General features: G+C 36.3%; 1 protein-coding gene across 1 annotated transcript; it reads left to right on the top strand.

Moving 5' to 3' along the window:
* Positions 1-8,205: 8,205 nt before the first annotated feature.
* Positions 8,206-11,077, top strand: LOC125221237 (protein FAR1-RELATED SEQUENCE 5-like). The gene is made up of 3 exons (XM_048123362.1): positions 8,206-8,263; positions 8,747-9,509; positions 9,625-11,077. The coding sequence occupies exons 1-3, from the start codon at positions 8,206-8,208 to the stop codon at positions 11,075-11,077; spliced, it is 2,274 nt and encodes a 757-aa protein (XP_047979319.1).
* Positions 11,078-19,940: the final 8,863 nt, after the last annotated feature.

Below are 19,940 nucleotides of genomic sequence, written 5' to 3'. Positions count from 1 at the left end.
TGCAGATATGATCAAGATGAGTGTGATAATATGGAGCTCGAATTGGGTATATAAAGAATGCAGTGGCTAGGTATTCAGCAAAAAAAAGAGAGGGAGAAAAGAAGGATGAGGCGGGACGTGAAATAAAATTTGGGGGAAAGAAAAGAAATTTATGGTGGGAATGCCAAATAAAATTTGGGGGAAGAAGAATACGGTGAAAATGTGAAAAAAAAAAATTGGGGGCAACCTTGTCTAGTCAAATTTTAGTCCACTTTCAATCATATACACAAAACAAATGATTGGATTAACATGATACGAATCCCACTTAAAAAACACTAGACTAAATTTTAAATAATCATGACAAATCCACTTATATAATCCACACTAAAGTCCTATCCCACATAATCCTGTCAAGGCTACAAAACAGGCCCTTAAGATTAACTCATGTACAATGTACGGAGTAATTAGACAAAATGCAAACATTTTTTCCTTTAGAATAAGTACAAGAACATTCTTGAATGATTTTACGGAAGGGGAATTATGGCCTTCAACCTCGAGTGACCGAAATAAAATTTGCATTATAACAATAATATTATTGTTAATGTGTATATAGAGATGTTCAATGAAGTAGCATTAATAGTTTAAAATTATTATTTTAACTGTAGCATAATATGTCTCACAAGTTATTCAAACCGGCCAACAATAATGAACAGCTCCTAATGCGTTTTAAGCCACACGGGTCATTATTGAAAATTTGAAATGCATGTCAAATTAAAATAGTCAGATTATATATTTATAATTACATTTACTGAACATTAACTTTTAAAATGGGAAAGTATATCAACAAAAACAAACATATGATAAAAAATCATTATGAAAATAAATAATGATACAAATATACTCTTATGGTCATATATATACTTGGAAATACACACTTGATATTTGGCTCGAACGATACCATTTCAAGTTTTAAAATAATAACGAAAGAAAAAGAGGACACGAAGAGCATTCCAAATATCAAAATTGAAGCGACTTTGTGTATCTTCATATGGAATAAATTGCATTTTGCATTTTTAATGAGATATAAATAATTACATTTGTTTAGGAAGTGAACTTGGTCGACTTTTTCACCGAAACAATAAATTTTAAAGCTAATTGTATTGATGGCAAACCGTCCATAGTTGTGTAGATGGATAGACAATAGTGTTGTCGAATTAATGCAACTAAATTAGAAACTACTCCTATATTGAACACGGTATTGTGGATTGTGGAATAAGTTGATAATGGAGATAAAGTTTATTACGCTTTGGAAAATATTCAATGCTGCCGACGTTGACTTAGTACGTTATTACTCCATATACTACAAAAATCAAATAGAAATTCAATCATTTAATTTTGGGATCAGTCGTAGGGGATGGGCATACCTGTACCTGCAGAAAATTACCCTTCTGATTCGAGTAGGGTTAGTTGAAGTGAATTAGGAGTATGAAGTTTTATTGCATTCTAGTCGTTATGACTTACACAGCATTAAATAAGAGCCCTTCTTAAGTTTCATAGTGATAATAATATAGTACTACTCCTTTTGATTTTATATTTTTAAAAAGCAAACACCTGTGTATATATTGTACTTAGTGTGTAAATCAATTGCATGTAAATAATTCGGATAATCTTTGGATAACTGAAGTAGTTATACAAATTTCAACTTTTATATGTTTCACATAGCGTTTAATTTGTACTATATGAATCATCCGTACCCAAATATTTATATATAGACAACTTAATAAGACCTTTTTTAATGAGTGTGATGGTAAACCTTAAGCTTTTCCCGTGTTCTCACAAACTAATCTGTTAGTACTTGAGTAACTAATTGGTGATGCGACGATTACAAAATTGAATTTATTCGAATTCTATCAACAACTGAAACTTTTGAAATTTGAACGGTTATTATAAATGTAAACATAATGGAGTGTAATAAAGATATTGATTAGAACAGCGGTTACAGCGCATAGTGCGTGTCATGCAATCAACTTGTAAATACACAGAATTAGTATTTAGTAGTATTTAACATTTTAAGATAAATGAAATTAGTAGAGCATGAACTGAATACCCATTCTCGACTAGAGGGGATAGTGGCGTATCGCTTAATTAATTAATCACGTCTCGGATTTTTTAGTTGATAGTGTTGCTCAGTTGCTCTTATTATGTTTTGATTAATAGTTGGCTCTTATATTACTCGCTTACTTATATACTTATACAGTACAACTGAAAAATAGTAACAAATACTAACATGTTTTTAATATACCAACCCTACCAACATATTGATTGGGTCGTCTAAGATACGTCCTTTGATAGAACAATAATATGAGAAATGTCTAGATACATCTGTCTAGATTCATGCTACATTATAAACATTTGTAACGTCTGTAACGTCCAACCGTTACGCTCCAGCATTAACGACATAATTGACTCCACAATGATTCTATATTGCTCGACATGTAGTAAGTTTTGGCCTATAAATAGGGAGACACTCCAACACACTCTACACAAAGACACTTGAAATCTCTACATTCGTAGCACAATCTTTCTTTCTATCTTAACATTGTTCTTCTGTCGAAGCACTGCACTTGCTATCGTCCGGATCGTCAGAGCTCTGTTGTTAGCGGTGTTGCTACACTAGAGACCATCTTTGGAGACAACATGCCAAATCTGATAGCACTACCGGGCATATCTCATCTAGTGATTGTTGTTCAAGACGATTGAGTACAAAATAAGAATTTTTACAATGTATATGTTGTAACCACATTGAAACAAATGTGGAAAAATATAGATAGAAAGTATCGGAGTGATGATGCATGCAGGTACGACGACGATTTTGGTGGCCAAATACTTAAACTATAAAATGGTCGATACTCGACCAGTCATGGAACAAGTGCGAGAATTCCAACTAATCATCCACGACCTCAGTGCTGAGGGAATGGTCCTGCCAGAAAATTTCATCACTGGCACGATCATACATAAATTGCCTCCAAGTTGGAAAGACTTCAAGAGCTATCTTAAGTATAAGCGAAAAAAGATGACTCTTGAAGATCTGATTGTGAAACTACGCATCCAGGTAGACATGCACAACAATGATAAAAAAGCCAAGGCCCATGACCTGCTCGATGCAAAGGCCAACATGTTGGAACAAAGCGATCCCTCCAACAAACGCCTTCGCCCAACTACAAAAGATAAAAGCAAGGGGAAGCAGCCAACGAGAAAATTCGAAGGCGACTACTATAATTGTGGCAAATTTGGCCACTTCTCCAAGAATTGTCGTAAAGCTGGATACCCACGTCGTTGAAAAGAACTTTAGTGAGTGAGACAAAGTGATCTTATAAACTAATGGAAGATACAAAGAGTCAACCGGAGTTTGACGTTCTCGTCCATCGATTTGAAATTTTAAGTTATGCAATTTGCTAGTTTAATTTTGGATCAAGACTTTGGTAAACCAGTCAAATTATTTTATTACATAAGTATTGCTCAACACATCATGTACATATCGAGTTCTCTCTTTTTAAGTACGTACAATTATTATAATGACTATTCCCACTTATTATAAAGGACAACATAACACAAGCTAAAATCCACCAAAAAGAAAAATTAAAACGGCAAAATGTTTAAGGCACCATTCTTGATACAGGCTGTAAAATTTGTCAGGGTTGCTATAGGCAAAATTAATGTCACAGCTGAACAATAAATTTAATTAAATTTGAATGGGACATGATTTGATATCATTGGACGATGCAATGCATATAGTAAAGGTTCCTACCTATACTCTCCTAGTCCGGAGTATATAGGATATTGTAGTATTTACACCCACGCACTAGTGATAAAAATTTAAGTTATGAAACTAAAATTTCAAGCTCATAAATAATGGGTATTGAATGATAATGTGTGCTTTTGGCAATATGGAATCCATATCCAAATGTTATTCATCATTCATTCATTAAGTTGTTGAGATACTATTAATCATCCGTAAACGTGACCTAAATTGCACATTTTGCCACGAGATTTTCAAGAATTATTTTAATTTGCTAAAATTAATATGGAATTATCTTTTGTTTATTTTTATCAGCTATTTTATCAATTAATCTTAAAAAGTATTTATGGATTCGTTAACAGAATAGTTACTCCCTCCGTCCCACATAATTTGACCCAGTATTCCATTTTGGTCCGTCCCAAATAATTTTATCCATTTCACTTTTATCATTTTTGGTAGTGGACCTCATATTCCACTAACTCATTCATACTCACATTTTATTATAAAACCAATACTTTAAAAATAGGACCCAAATCCCACTAATTTTTTCAACTCACTTTCCATTACATTTTTTAGAACCCGTGCCCGATGAAATTGTCCCAAATTATGTGATACAGAGGGAGTAATTTACAATCATCACAATCTGTCAATCTCCTTGATGATATGTTGGCCTCTTGGCCTTTCGTTAGTCAAGGCATTTGTTTTGAATGATCGTAACCGTCAATATCTATATGAAAGACTTCATGGCCTTGTCTTTTCACGTGCTTATTGATTATAACAGTCAATGTCTTAATTAGCTCAAAGTGATAATTAATTATGAATTTTGTGGGGGTTCTATGTAGTCGAGACATTACAACTACGAAATTTAATCAATGGGGGAAAGACTGATAATCAGTGGAAAATCAGCTAGGCCCAGCCCGATCAGTTAGTTGGACCTATCAGAAGGGGTCAAGGGGGCCAGGTTATAAACTATTCTGCTGCAGCTTAGAATAATCCTGAAACAGGCCTAGCCCAAGATATAATATTATCGTGGAAGTTGATTATTCTTGAATTCATAAAAAAAAATGTTACTACAGGAAACAACTCCTAGGAATCTATTTGTATTTGTATTTTTATATTTTAAAGAGTTGTGAAAAGGTAGGACTCTGTTATGGACTCAATTCTCACATTGGGGCGTATATAGATTAAATGGACTATATCTGCTAACATGCTAGTCTTTTGTGATGAGTTCTCCTGTTTAGTCTGTATCAATTGGTGCTTTCATTGAGAACCCAAACGGCTCGGAGTGGTGGCCGGGCAAAGAGTCGTGACCAATATGGCCGTGACCAACGAGAACTCGGAGTGGTGGCCTGGCAAAGAACCACTAATGTGGAGTATATAAACTAAATGGGCTCTCCTAACACGCTAGCCTTTGGGGAGGAGAATGTTACGGACTCAATTCCCACATCGATTGCGAGAACAACTAATGTAGGGCATAGAGGTGGCCAAACCCAACCGGCCCGCCGGTTCCCAACTGGCAAGTCGGAACCGGAACCGGACGACGGTTCCGGTTCGAAATCCGATTTCACGGTTATAACGGGCCGGTTACGGTTCAAAAAATATGCAACCGGAACCGGCGGTTAACCGCTGGTTAACCGAGAATATGTAGCCGTCGCCGGTAGGTTCCTAGGGTTGCAGGCGTAGGGCTGGAAAAAGTCGGAAAATCGCCGGTTTGTGTCGGAAAACCACCGGTTCCCGACGGTTCAGGGCTAGGGTTCAGGCGTAGGGGTAGGGTTGCAACGTTAGGGTCTGAAAAGGTGTCGGAAACCGCCGGTTTTCGGTCAGAAACCGGCGGTTTTCTAACACAAACCAGCGGTTCGGTCAGAAAACCGGCGGTTTTCGACCGTTTTCAAATTTTGATTTTTTTTTTTTTTTTTTAATATCAGATTTTTCCCCCATTCTTGTGTTAACAAGTATTTCTCTCTCAATCTCCAATTCTCTATTCTCTATTCTCTACCTCATTCTCTCAATTTGCTCTCTACTTGTTTACCTAAGTTGTTCATCAATTTTCATAATTTGCTCTTCATATTAGTTACAACTTGTTCAACTACATTACTATAAAAAAAATATGTCTTCTTCTCGTGGTGGTGGTGACCGTGATCGACGGGGCAAAGGAATTGTCGAAGATCAATCTACCTGTCCGAAAAAATCACGACGACCTACTCGTCGAGAAATTTTGGAAGAGGTTTCCCATGCTGAGGCTGTTCGCTTACAAGTAAGTAATAAAATATTTTGCATATTATTTTTTTATACATAACTTAATAAGTTTGAGCTCATGATTTTTCTATGTTCATGATAAACACGGGATTTACATGATTTTAAGGCCTAGATTTGGCTCGTTTTAAATGTCAATCTTGCAAATTATGTTCTATATATTTTGATATTTTAATGTGTTTGTTGATAAATGATAGAAAAAGATAGAAAAAATGGTGCAAAAAGGCCAAGGTACAACAGCCTCTGTTCGAGACCATCTGGCAACGAGTTTGAAGTCCAATAAGTACTTAATATATACCATTCTCTTCATCTTCGAAAGAGCTTCGCGTGGGTACCTTGAACATCTAAATCGAAGTTTTGTGGAGAAAGTTATGGCCATTTTACGAACGTTGCGCAGTGCAGTCAAAATTAGGCGGAAATTAAGGAAGGAAAGAAATTGTTGCCAAATCTCTCCTATTAATTGGAGAATTCGAATTTACCATCTTTTCCATTACTTGGAGGATACTTTTTACCAATTATAAATCCTTTTCTAGCCTATATATACCTCATAACCTAATTCATAATATTCATCTCAGAGCCTCCAATCCTCTCCATCCCTATAATTCTTCCATCTCATATTCCACATATTATTCTTCCATCTTCCATTGGAGCGGAGCTCTGCAGATCCAGGCAAGAGAAGACTGAAGATTGCATAATTCAACCTTGGGTTTTGTTTTGTTTTTCTTCATGTCTAGTACTTTTTGTTGTTTTACTTGTCTATGAGTATTAAACATCTTTTGTAGAATTTTTGGTAATATGCTATGATTTTGAGTTATTAATTCAATTGTTTTTCCTTGTTAGCTCTTGTAGTTATTTCGATTAATTTTTTTTATTTATTTTTAAATATTTTTTTAAATTTTTTTAAATTTTTTTTTTTTTTTCATTTTTTTTTTATTTTTTATTTTAAATTTTTTTTTTCAACTACATATACAATTCATGTCAACTACACATCAAATGTCAACAACTTTAATCAATAAATACTATTTGACATGAATTGTACATGTAGTTGACATTATATTATGTAGTTGACATTATAATGTATATGTAGTTGACATGGATTGTAGACATAGTTGACATTATATGTGTGTAGTTGACATGAATTGTGTGTGTGGTTGACATGGATTGTACACATAGTTGACATTATATGTGTGTAGTTGACATGCATTGTATATGTAGTTGAAAAATAAAAATTAAAAAATGTAATTTTTTTTTTTAAAAATAAATAAAAAAATTTCAACTACATATACAATTCATGTCAACTACACACATATAATGTCAACTATGTGTACAATCCATGTCAACCACACACACAATTCATGTCAACTACACACATATAATGTCAACTATGTGTACAATCCATGTCAACTACATATACAATTCATGTTAACTACATAATATAATGTCAACTACATGTACAATTCATGTCAAATAGTATTTATTGATTAAAGTTGTTGACATTTGATGTGTAGTTGACATGAATTGTATATGTAGTTGAAAAAAATAATTTTAAAAATAAAAAATAATAAAAAAACGAAAAAAAATTAAAAAAAATTTTAAAAATTTTTTAATTTTTTTTATAAAAAAAATTAAAAAAAATTAAAAATAAATAAATAAAAAAAATTAATAAAATTACAATTATGCCCCTCTGTTGACATAAACTACATGCTGTTGACATTTCACAAATATTCTGGATGAGTGGCTGAGATTGCATCTCAATTCTCAATTAGGTTGATAAATCTCAACCTAACAATATATATATATATATATAGAGGTGTATTCATATGCTTTTCCTATATTATATGCTTTTTGCTTTTTAATCCCAACCATTCATTCTTATCATCTAATGGCTGAAATTAAGGCCTGATCATCTATTTTTTTTTAATTAATTAAGTGGAAAAGGGCTTTTAAGGGAATGACAATGTTGGTGGTTATGGAAAGTCCAAGATTTTCTCCTCACACAATATTGCGTCGGTTTTTTAATTATTCTCCAGAATTTTTTCTTCTCTTTCACCGTGAAAATAACCTCTCTTCTCTTTCATCTTTCAACGTTAGGTCTTCGTTAAAAATCAAATATTGCCTTGGTTGTAATTATCGGCCATTTTTCGGAGTGTTCATGGAATATTATCGTTAATACAATGGAAGAAGGTGGTTCCTCAACAATGGACCAAGCTTATGATTCAAACATGGACGAAGGTAATTAATTTCGAGAAGTCATCGTTTTTTGTATCTACGTTTCATTAATATCCAAATCACACATATTAGCGCAAACTTCTTTGACATTCTGTATCTGTTAATTAAAGGGGAGTCGCCTAGGGTTTAGAATTGAGTTTGCATGGGCTAGGGTTTATGGACGGGCGGTTTGGATGTAAAGTTGTGAATAAATAATCCAACTATTAGTTTGTCTTGTTTATGGTTTAGAAACGTTGATTCATATCGGGTGTTGTGGTACTAGCTACAAATAATGTAGATTTAGTACTATATAATTTACATTATTAGATAGATAATACACGTTTTATGTTGTGTTAGACGCGTTAATTAAACTAAGGTGTTGTGTTATTAGATACATATAATGTAGATTTAGTTCTGGATAATGTACATTGGTAGATAGATAATGCAAGTTTAATTGGTTCATAATGTTTGTGTTAGCTGACTTTTGTTTTTTGTGATTCTGTGCAGTGGTTGTTGTACCTGAGTGTTCGAAAGATTTGAAGCCTGTCTTTGGCCAGAAGTTCAAATCACTGGATTTTTGTTTTGCATTCTACGATGTGTATGCCCGGGCTGTTGGTTTTGATACTCGCAAATCACAAACGAGAAAAACTGATGGTATAATTACTTGGTATAAGGTGGTATGCAACAGGGAAGGCAGCAAGAACTCGTGCGTGGATGACCAAGCAAATGCACGGTCAGATTTTTCGTTGAAACGTCGACGTTTATCCAAGCGTTGTGGTTGTAAAGCCAGTATCTCATTCAAGTTCTTCTCCGACGGAGGAGTTTCAGGTTATACTGTCGAGGAGTTTAACGAAGTTCATAACCATTACATGGTTGGAACAGAGCATCAGCAGTTCATGTCAATCAATCGAAATTTGGACGACGTACATCACCAATTTATCCTTGATTGTTCAAAGGCTAACATAGGTCCCACGCTCACGTTTAATGTGCTGAAGGAAATTCTAGGTGGTTTTCAGCTCGTTGGCTGCAATGTTGGGGATATAAGGAATGCTTCACGAGACATCAAAGCATACGCTCATGGTATTGACGTACAAATGGTTTTGGATGATATGGCTAGGAAGAAAGAGATGTCCGAGGCATTCACATATGAGTACGAGGTTAATGCTAGCGACCAGCTGGTTGCTCTGTTCTGGTGTGATGGTTTGATGAAGAGGAATTACCACATGTTCGGTGATATTGTGGCTTTTGACACCACCTACAACACAAATAGGTATACCTGTCGTGCATTAAAACAGTTAATACGTACATTATTATATGCATTAATATATACTATATATGCATTATACATGTTATTTGCTTGACTTATGCCGGCTTATGTTGCACAGGTATTGTATGATCTTCGCGCCCTTTACGGGAAAGGACAATCATGGGCGACCAGTAACTTTCGCTGCTGGTTTGGTAAGCAGCGAGAAGACCGGCGCTTTTGCATGGTTGTTTAGACATTTTGTCCAATGTATGGGTGTTGCTCCGAAGATGATTGTTACAGATCAAGATTTGGGGATGAGATCGGCTATTGAAGAGATTCTTGTTGGGACTCGCCACAGATGGTGTATGTGGCATATCATGCACAAGTTGGCCAATAAAGTTCCTGGTCGGTTGTTGCGGGACGAAGATTTCAAGAAAGAGTTCAATGCCTGCGTCTGGTCGGATCTGCTAGAACCCGATGAGTTCGAAGAAGAGTGGAATGGAATACTTGAACGTTATGACCTGGAAGACCATGGTTGGTTGAAGACATTGTACGACTACAGGCAATTATGGATACCTGCATACTTCAGAGATTTCCCAATGGGCTCGATGATTAGGACCACCTCTATTTCTGAGTCAGAGAATAGCTTCTATAAAAAATTTCTGAAGCCACGCAACAACATTGCCGAATTCTACTTGAATTTCAACCAAGCTGTGGATTTCCAGCGGAATAGTAGAACAAAGCTGGACTACCAAGACGCGACTGCCCTACCTATATTGGCCACTGCTCTTCCTTTGAAACATGCTTCTACTCTGTACACAGATAGTATATTCAAGAAAATACAAGAGGAGATTGTTGAGGGAAATGACAGATGCCGCGTTTTGGACTTCTCGTCTGCAGACATGGTGGACACCTACAAACTCGGAGACAGCCTTCGCAATTCGTACTTTGTGAGACATGATAAGAGTGACGAGTCATACTCATGCGATTGCAAACTTTTCGTTAGGCAGGGATATCTGTGCAGTCATATATTCTTTTTGTTTAGGAACAATGAAGTGAAAAAGATTCCGGATGACTACTGTGCAAGTAGATGGCTGAAGACCCCGCTAGCTAAGGCTGTCCATGGACATGTTGATGAGACTTTACCTACACAGTCCTTTGTTGATGAAAGGCAAAACGTTTCAAAGCAAGGGATCTCACTGTTCTATGGTTTTCTTCGTCGCTTTGAGACGGACATTGATGTGCTTCGTGCATTCGTAGGTGGACTAGAGGAACTGGGTAATTCACTTCAAGCTGGAACTCCTTTAACATCCGTTTCTGAGAAGAGGCGCATGATTGAACAGTTTTATGGAATGGAAAGGCCGGAAGTCGTCGAGGTCCACCCTCCGGATGTGGTAAAGACGAAGGGGCACGCGAGCAGCTCCGCTAGTCGTCTGATTTCCAAGAGAGAAAAGGCTATCAAGGATGCTACTAGGCCCCTTAGACGGTGTAAGGCGTGCGATGAGTTGTGCCATCATGACTCTAGAAATTGCCCAATGCTTAAAGAGCTTGAAATGGAGAATGAGCTGCGTAAGGGAAAGAGGAAATGTTGATTTATTATCATTCAAACAACATTATTTTTCTTTGTTTTGAGTTTTATGCGCAGTGTTTAAGTCTATGTCTTCACACCTTGAACAAGGATTTAAAAATGATTGTTCATTATTAAATTTTGTTTGTGCATTATTGTTATCTATTTTTTACATTATTTTAATTTACTACGTGCAACGTATTCTGATTTATTATAGGAGCCGGGTGTTTTGGAGTCATAGTATTTTGCATAATGTGAATCACCGTGCAATATATGGATATTTACAAACATTATCCATGCATAAGTGTTACATTATTGTGTTATATGCATTGGTATGTAACTTCACAAAAATCACGGAAAAATGCATTATAAATCGAGATATTTACATTATTTGTTTACTTATATGCATTGTACTTTTCTAATACATTATTAGGCAATAATTTGTGATTATTAAGTTATAAGAAGCCATTACCAGTTTTGTGCAGCAAGCATATAGTACCAACATTTCCAAAACATTCTAAATCACCTAGCTCAGGGGTATCCAAAACATTTAGTACCAACATATCCAAAACAATCCACCATATCCAAAGCATTCGGACCACTAACTTCAATGTTCACCCTTCCATCATAAAAAAAAACATCTAGTTCATATCCAAATCAAAACCTAGAAGTTCACTCGATCCCATAATTCTCGACCCACCTTTCAAAGCTGAATTTAGCCGGCTTATCCATCCAATGCTTCGTGGCTTGTGTTTGGTTGGTCCCAGTCTTCGAGTTGTGTGGAGAAGTTAGCAGAGCAGTTGTAAACTTCATTCGCAACAATTCTAGGCTCTTCGTTCCTTTGCCAGTTAGACCACAGTCCCAATCCTTCTCCTTCTCTCCGAAGTACGTCTCCATATGCCTCATCACATACACCCCCGTGTCCATTGTGGCAATGTTGTTCCTCCACGGCATTGTCACGACATGCGCACTACATTTTCTGACCTGTGCCGCCATTTTTGAAACCTTGGACTTCGTAAGGGCTGCTGCAAAGAATTTTTTCTACACGGCAAAAAAAATAACAAATTAACATTGAAATATAATGTGAAATTTGTGATGTGTAATGCATAAATTTTGGTGTATAATTCAGAAATGGAGAATGTGAAACTGGAATATAATGTGCAATTTTGGAGGTGTAATGTAGAAATTGTGTTGTATAATTCAGAAATTATGTGGTGTAATCTATATTACCAGAAGAGAGGGTGTCTCCCCATATTTTTCTCCAAAGGTCCCGTGTGACTCCGCCAAGGTGTGATCAATGATGTTCATATTGGAATCTCGAAGATCAAAACAGACCACATACTGATGGGATGCTCCCCAAACTGGGAAGAAGAACTGCACAACGGAAGTACCATTACAACACATTATTATCTCCATTACAGCTACGAAACAACTACATTATTTCACTATAACTCACCATTTCATACTTGTCCCACTGATAGATGCTCGTTCCAATTGTTTCCTCCAACACCCTGGTCCAGAACGTATCAAACTTGAATTCTTCGGTCCATTCGGGTTGTGCGTCCACCATTGACTGAATCTGTAGTTTGTTTGGGTTAGCCGTATCAAACTTGACAGAAACATGGAGAGAACGGTGTACACTCACGCATGGTTTTGTTGAGAAGAAAAGCCTGGAAACTGTCTCCGGTGCCTTGTTCCTTTCCATTGTATTCAGGTAAGAGCTCCATGTGTCGATAACATCGGGGGTCACTGGCTTGAATGGTGCTAATGACTGCATCTCGATCTGCACAGTACTCTTAAAGTTGTCGTAGTAGACAACTGAATCCCTGTACATGTTTAGCCAGTTAAAACAAATTGACATGTCCCAAACATGAGAATATCTAAAGTATAATTTTTACCTGTTCTTCTCCGCAGTGTTAAGAACCCAGTAGTAGATTTGCACTTGTCCCACTGATAGATGCTCGTTCCAATTGTTTCCTCCAACACCCTGGTCCAGAACGTATCAAACTTGAATTCTTCGGTCCATTCGGGTTGTGCGTCCACCATTGACTGAATCTGTAGTTTGTTTGGGTTAGCCGTATCAAACTTGACAGAAACATGGAGAGAACGGTGTACACTCACGCATGGTTTTGTTGAGAAGAAAAGCCTGGAAACTGTCTCTGGTGCCTTGTTCCTTTCCATTGTATTCAGGTAAGAGCTCCATGTGTCGATAACATCGGGGCTCACTGGCTTGAATGGTGCTAATGACTGCATCTCGATCTGCATAGTACTCTTAAAGTTGTCGTAGTAGACAACTGAATCCCTGTACATGTTTAGCCAGTTAAAACAAATTGACATGTCCCAAACATGAGAATATCTAAAGTATAATTTTTACCTGTTCTTCTCCGCAGTGTTAAGAACCCAGTAGTAGATTTGCTTGTCCACTGTGTGTGGCTTTGCCGTCAGTCTAACCGCTCTCTCGTTGAATGGAGACCGGGCAGCCAGACTAGGCTTCTTCAATCGTCCTTTTCCCTTCTTGAAAAAAATAAAGACACATATAAAGCAATTAGTGGATCTATTACTTTAGTTTTTGAATTAACTACGCTATTTGATACCTCATCCGCATCCGATGCGATGTGTTTCCCTCTCGCTTTTTCTTGATCACCAACCTTTCGACCACCATGTTTAGGAACTACAGGTTGTAGTGGCTCAGTTGTTCTCGCAACACCAATCTGTACGCCCTTAAGGGGTGCAGCAGTCTGTACCTGTAAACAAGAAAAAAATATTACAATTCAACAATGCATGACATCAACGTAATAATGCATAAAATTGTGTCTCCATTTAGATATTCAACCTCTTGCCGAATGTCCATCTGTTTGCCCTTTGCTGCCTTCGAAGTTCCCTCCCTAGCTGGCTGTTTTCTCTTGGCTGATGGAACCTCAATGCGTCTCCCTTTGGTTGTCTGGGTTATTTGAAAAAATAGTTAAGCAAAATGAACTGATGAATGCAGTAATATATACATATAATGTACAGCTTGGGGCATATAATGAAAGTTTTTTATTACCCAATGCAAGTAATGCTCGGGGCATATATTTACCTTGACGGTGTCCTCCACGGCTGCACTCTTTGATTTGTCTTTATCTTTCCCGGCTTTACTCTTGGCCGCTGCATTCTCCCTATCCTTCCCATCATCTTCGACACTGCTTCTACGCACCTGCAAACAAGGCAACACATATAAAAAATGTGTAATAATGATACTAACTAATAACACTTAATCATTTATTTTCTTGAAGCATACCTCAGTTGCTGCTCCTGACCTATCCAAGCGGGAAGGTTTCTCAATTACTGCATTTTCTAGCATGAACATGAACATCCGCTTGAAATCAGGACCACCGTTCACCTCCTGCTTAATCACTTTCGCAACATCAGCCGCTGTCATTTTGTAACGACTCTTTCCACAACGTTCTGCAACGTAGTCGTTGAACTGGAATTCGGTTTGCTTATCAACTGGCCTTGAGATTGGTGTTGGCCCTTTTGGAAAACCTAACGTCAGATGGACATCTTCCTCATCGATCGTCAAGCCTCCACCGCCACATAACGGTATCTGGCAGCGTGCAAGATTCAATGAGTTGAGAACCCAGAAGGCGATGTACCCGGGGATCTCGCTGATGTTGTAGTGTAGCATGGCCCCGAATCCAAGTTCTTCCACTGCTTCCTTTTGCCGTGGGGTCAGCTCTTTCAAACAATTCACAAAGTCTGTGGTGCTCCTTGTGTATAAATGGTCAACCTTTTTCCCTCGAGTCTTCCTCTTTTCCGCATCTTCAGTTGAGGTACTAGCCTCTGCCATCTGCTGTTCCTTTAGTCTATCTCTAAACTTTTGTGCCACTGATAAAGGCAGTACATCATCCACGGCCTGATCTATAACCAATCTTGGGTGTTTGGAAGCTGCAAAAAGGAATAAGTGTACAATTACAATTAATGCATAATAATAACTAGTTAATGTTAATGAACCGTATCATAATGCATAAACTGTACTTAATATTGTAGCAACCACGATTACAATCAGCTATGGAATACAGTTGTAATGCAAAATAACATGACCACAATGCACAAAAAATGTTAAATAATGTTGAAATCTTGACTGCAATGCACCAAATAAGCACTACAACTACACACCGTCATCAACAAAACTAACACAAACACAAATAATGCAGAAAAAGAACTGAATAATGTACAAAAAAAGGTTAACCACTTATAGCAACATTAAAGCAGAGATGGAATTCAGTTGTAATGCAAAAAAACAGGAACAAAATGCACCAAACACAGTAGAATTTGCAACCAACGTCTATAATGTTGATATCCAACCGAATAATGCATAAAAATAACTTCATAATGTACACAAAAGGTAAAGCACTTTTAGCAACATTATGTCTGCTATGGAATACAGTTTTACTGTCAAAAAATAGGACCAAAATGCACAAAAACTGGTCAATAATGCTGAAATATTGAGTGCAATGCACCAAATAAGCACTACAACTACACACCTTCATCAACAAAACTAACACAAACACAAAGAATGCAGGAAAAGAACTCAATAATGTAAAAAAAAAGGTAAACCACTTCTACCAACATTAAAACAGAGATGGAATACAGTTTTAATGCCAAAAAACAGGAATAAAATGCACCAAAAATTTTGAATAACGTATGAAACTTCTCCTTAAACGCACTGTAGAATAATAATGATGAAACCCAAACGAATAATTCAGAACATTCAAGGAATAATGTTTATAAATTTGAAACCACTAAGAAGAACAACTACCCAGCTATGTGAAAGAGTGGTAATGCAAAAAAATAACCATAAAATGCACAACGAACATTAATTAATGAAACAAACAATGGAAAAACACACAATCGCTTTATTATAATGGCTCAGCATTCTCACCTTCGGTCTGCGTGGGCTGGCTCTTGTAGGGGCGGCCTCTTTTCGACATCGCAAAACTAACACACACAACACCACCACCAGAAAGCGCGTTAGAAAAAACACCAGAACCACAAAATTCGAACATTTAAAGCAAGGTCGACATGAATCCTCAAATTGAGGACGAATACAACCGAAAACCCTAAAATCAAACCAAATTCTTCTCAGAAAACAACAAAAAACATCCAAATATTGATACCCCATTATCTAAGGCTCACTATTTCACATTTTTCAAAGAAAATTTACTAAAAATCGAGACTTAATACTCAGACCTTACACGAGGAACGGAGATGTACACTTGACCGACGGCGCTCGCGCCCTAAACCCTGAACTTTGAGACCCTGAATCGTCGACCCAGTTGCTTTTCACTGTCAAATTCTGCTTCGAAGTCGCCGCCGGTTCAAAGCTATTTCAACGGCGGCGGCTAGGGTTCGGCTTGTTCCGAAAAATGAGAGAATTTTGGTTGATCTAGTTCGATTTGATAGAATGAGAGAGAGAGAGTAAGAAGTTGGAAGGTGTATCAAAATCCCGCTTAATTATCGGAACTGCCGTTTTGAAACGTGCTCCAGACATTATGTTTTTACTATTATAACCTTATAATGCACAGAATGCTACTCATAATGCAACACGGGATTAATTTCATAAATCTAATCTTGACCGTCCACTACTATAATCTAATGGATGTGATTAAGAAGGAAATAGTACTCTAAGGGGTAAAAGTACCTTAATGCTCCCCTATATATATATATATATATATATATATATATATATATAGGTCCATGATCAATTGAGATTTTTTAGGCTAATTGAGAAATGAGATGCAATATCAGCCACTCATTTTTATTAAATAAGTGGTCCAGATTTTTCTCCACAAAAAATATTTTTAGATTAATTTATTATGAAAGGATAGAATAGTCATTTTGTGTTTTAATTAGATTCTTCATCTTCACCAAAAACTCCCAATCCCTCTCCCCGCCGCCCTCTACCATCTCCGGCGTCAAATCCCTAAAAGGCTAAAATCCAGGAACGGATCCCTCAAATTCATCGCCACCACCAATGCCGCGCCGCCGCCGCGCTCTGATTCTCTACCTCCTCCGCCTGATTCTGGCGGCGCGGAACTCGTTCGTTGCCGCCTGCAGCAGCCTCCGATCCGATCTACTCAGCGAATTGCCTCCGATCCGCCACGCAGCAGCCTCTGTTCGCTGCACATTTTCTCGTACTCGGCGAATTGCTCCTCCTCCGAATTGAGCAATTTCCTGCCTTTTTTCTTCTTCAGCTTCTGCACCATCACGAGTGAATTGCTGAAATGACGCGAGATGCGGCGGAGGCACCTCTGTATGAAGCGGTGAGTAGCTAAAACCTCTCAATTCATTCTCAATTAGTTATCCTTCTATGATGAATTTTCCGATCGGCTGTTGAATTTGATGAATTAATTGCAATCAAACGATTAGGCCATTCTGTAGGAATTGTAAATCAATAAATTGTGTATTTTATCACGAAGTTTGGCTTTGCTGGTATATTCCTTTAGTTTTTGATTGCTTGTGTGTGTAATGTTAGTTTTTAATCGCAGAAGAGAAAAAGTGGAATGGAGAAAGAAGAAGAAAAAGAAAAGAAAATAGTTGTTAGTTTTTAATTGCAAGAATTGTTTTTGAGTTGTTGACACTTAGAGCTGCAATTCTTAATCTGCAACATGAGTTGAGCTTCTTTTGATTCTTTGAGCTGAATTTGGTTTTGCAATTTTTGGATATCTATTTTGAATTTTCATCACTCTATGTCTTTATTTACCAGCCATAGTTAGGTTGTCTACAGAGAGAGAGAGAGAAAAAAAATTGGGGGAAATTCCAATTTTCACAAGTTCGTTGACATGAATTATATAGGTCGTTGACATGAATTATATAGTTCGTTGACATAATAACGTTTGTTGTTGACATAAATTATATGTAAATCGTTGTTGTTGACATGAAAATATTTGTTGTTGACATTGATTATTTGTAAAATTTTGCTGTTGATATAATAGTTGACATAAATAAAGTTTGTTGTTGACATCGTAGTTGACATAAATAAAGTTTGTTGTTGACATCGTAGTTGACATAAATAACGTTTGTTGTTGACATCGTAGTTGACATAAATAACGTTTGTTGTTGACATCGTAGTTGACATAATGTCTCCGTAGTTGACATCGCGCGAGTTGTTGACATTTTATACGAGTTGTTGACATTCGATATTTTCAGTATTGATATGTGAATAGTAAGTGTTATTTGTTAGTTGTTGACATTTTAATACGAGTTGTTGACATTCGATATTCTCGGTATTGATATGTGAATTGTAAATGTTATTTGTTGGCATTCGATATCCTCGGTATTGATATGTGAATTGTAAGTGTTATTTGTTAGTTGTTGACATTTTAATACGAGTTGTTGACATTCGATATTCTCGGTATTGATATGTGAATAGTAAGTGTTATTTGTTAGTTGTTGACATTTTCATACGAGTTGTTGACATTCGATATTCTCGGTATTGATATGTGAATTGTAAGTGTTATTTGTTAGTTGTTGACATTTTAATAAGTGTTATTTTATTGAATGTTGAAGATTTGAATATTTGAAGATTTGAAGATTTGAATGTTGAAGATTTGAAGATTCGAAGATTTGAAGATTTGAAGAATGTTGAAGATTCGAAGATTTGAATGTTGAAGATTTAAAGATTTGAAGATATAAATGTTGAAGATTTGAAGATTTAAATGTTGAAGAGATTTGAAGAATGTTGAAGATTTGAAGATTTGAAGATATGAATGTTGAAGATTTGAAGATTTGAATGTTGAAGATTTGAAGACTTTGTAGCTAGAGTTTTAGAGAGAATTTTAGAAAATGATTTCACACAATTTAATGAAAAGACAATTATAACCCCTTGTTGACATAATGAGGTATTTGTTGACATTTTGTTAATCTTGTGGATTAGTGGCCTATATTGCATCTCATTTCTCAATTTAGCTAAATAATCTCAACCTAACAAGACCCTATATATATATATAGGGGTGTATTCAAATCCTTTTCATATCTTTTGTCCTTTTTCCTTCTTAATCCTAGCCCCACGATTTTGTCATCTGACGGTTAGATTAATGCCACGTGTCATTTAATAATGCACATTTTCATTCTAATAATGCACAGCGGCTAATAATGCAACATTATAGACTAATAATGCATTGATCACAACCATCCAATTCAAGGATCCAAGGGCTGAGATTAAAAAGGAAATAGGACACTTAGGGTGCAAATGAGCCTAACGCACCCTTATATATATATATATATAGGATTTTGATCAAAACAAGAATCCCATTAAATCAAGAAATACAGGCCGATTTTAGACCATAGGATTAGACATTTTAATCTTGAGATTAGAAGATCTGATGGCTCCTATAATTTCTCAATTAATTTTATATTATTCATTTAAAATCCTGAAAGGTTAATAATGTCAATCATGTTCATCCGTTTGTTGTTGCAATTCCTATAATCATGCACGTTTCTCTTTCTATTAACAAATCATTGCGTGATTTTGTAGTTAACATTCATCATCTTCAACTTTTGTGGTTTTTTCCATCTTCTTCATCCATCGCCGTATCTGTCACCGGTAATTTCTGTTTTTAAAATTATCTCATCTCCTAATTAATTTCGTTAGTCGGTTGTAATTTTGAAATCTATAATTCAATTTCTTAATTTTGATGGATTCTGTATGACGATTTCATAACTTACAATTGTCGTCTTTTTTTCCGTAGATTTTATGCAGCCTATCTCCATACATGGAAACCGTAATATGCCCTAATTCGTTTGGAGACAATCAACCATCCTTCGATGACGTTGTAGAGAATACAGGTTTTGTTGATAATTATTTTTTTCTTCAGTCTTCGATCCATCTGATCAGATTGGTTGTGAAT

The sequence above is a fragment of the Salvia hispanica genome, chromosome 4 (assembly GCF_023119035.1).
Source record: "Salvia hispanica cultivar TCC Black 2014 chromosome 4, UniMelb_Shisp_WGS_1.0, whole genome shotgun sequence".
Taxonomy (NCBI): Eukaryota; Viridiplantae; Streptophyta; class Magnoliopsida; order Lamiales; family Lamiaceae; genus Salvia; species Salvia hispanica.
Note: the sequence above shows the minus strand (reverse complement) of the source record. Positions and strands in the feature narration are given on the sequence as shown.

What these genes read in the sequence shown, in the direction of transcription:
- LOC125221237 (XM_048123362.1), top strand. Translation starts at nt 8,206, where the DNA reads ATGGAAGAAGGTGGTTCCTCAACAATGGACCAAGCTTATGATTCAAAC. An exon ending in TGATTCAAACATGGACGAAG is followed by an intron (nt 8,264 to 8,746) that starts GTAATTAATTTC and finishes GATTCTGTGCAG; the next exon opens with TGGTTGTTGTACCTGAGTGT. An exon ending in ACCACCTACAACACAAATAG is followed by an intron (nt 9,510 to 9,624) that starts GTATACCTGTCG and finishes TATGTTGCACAG; the next exon opens with GTATTGTATGATCTTCGCGC.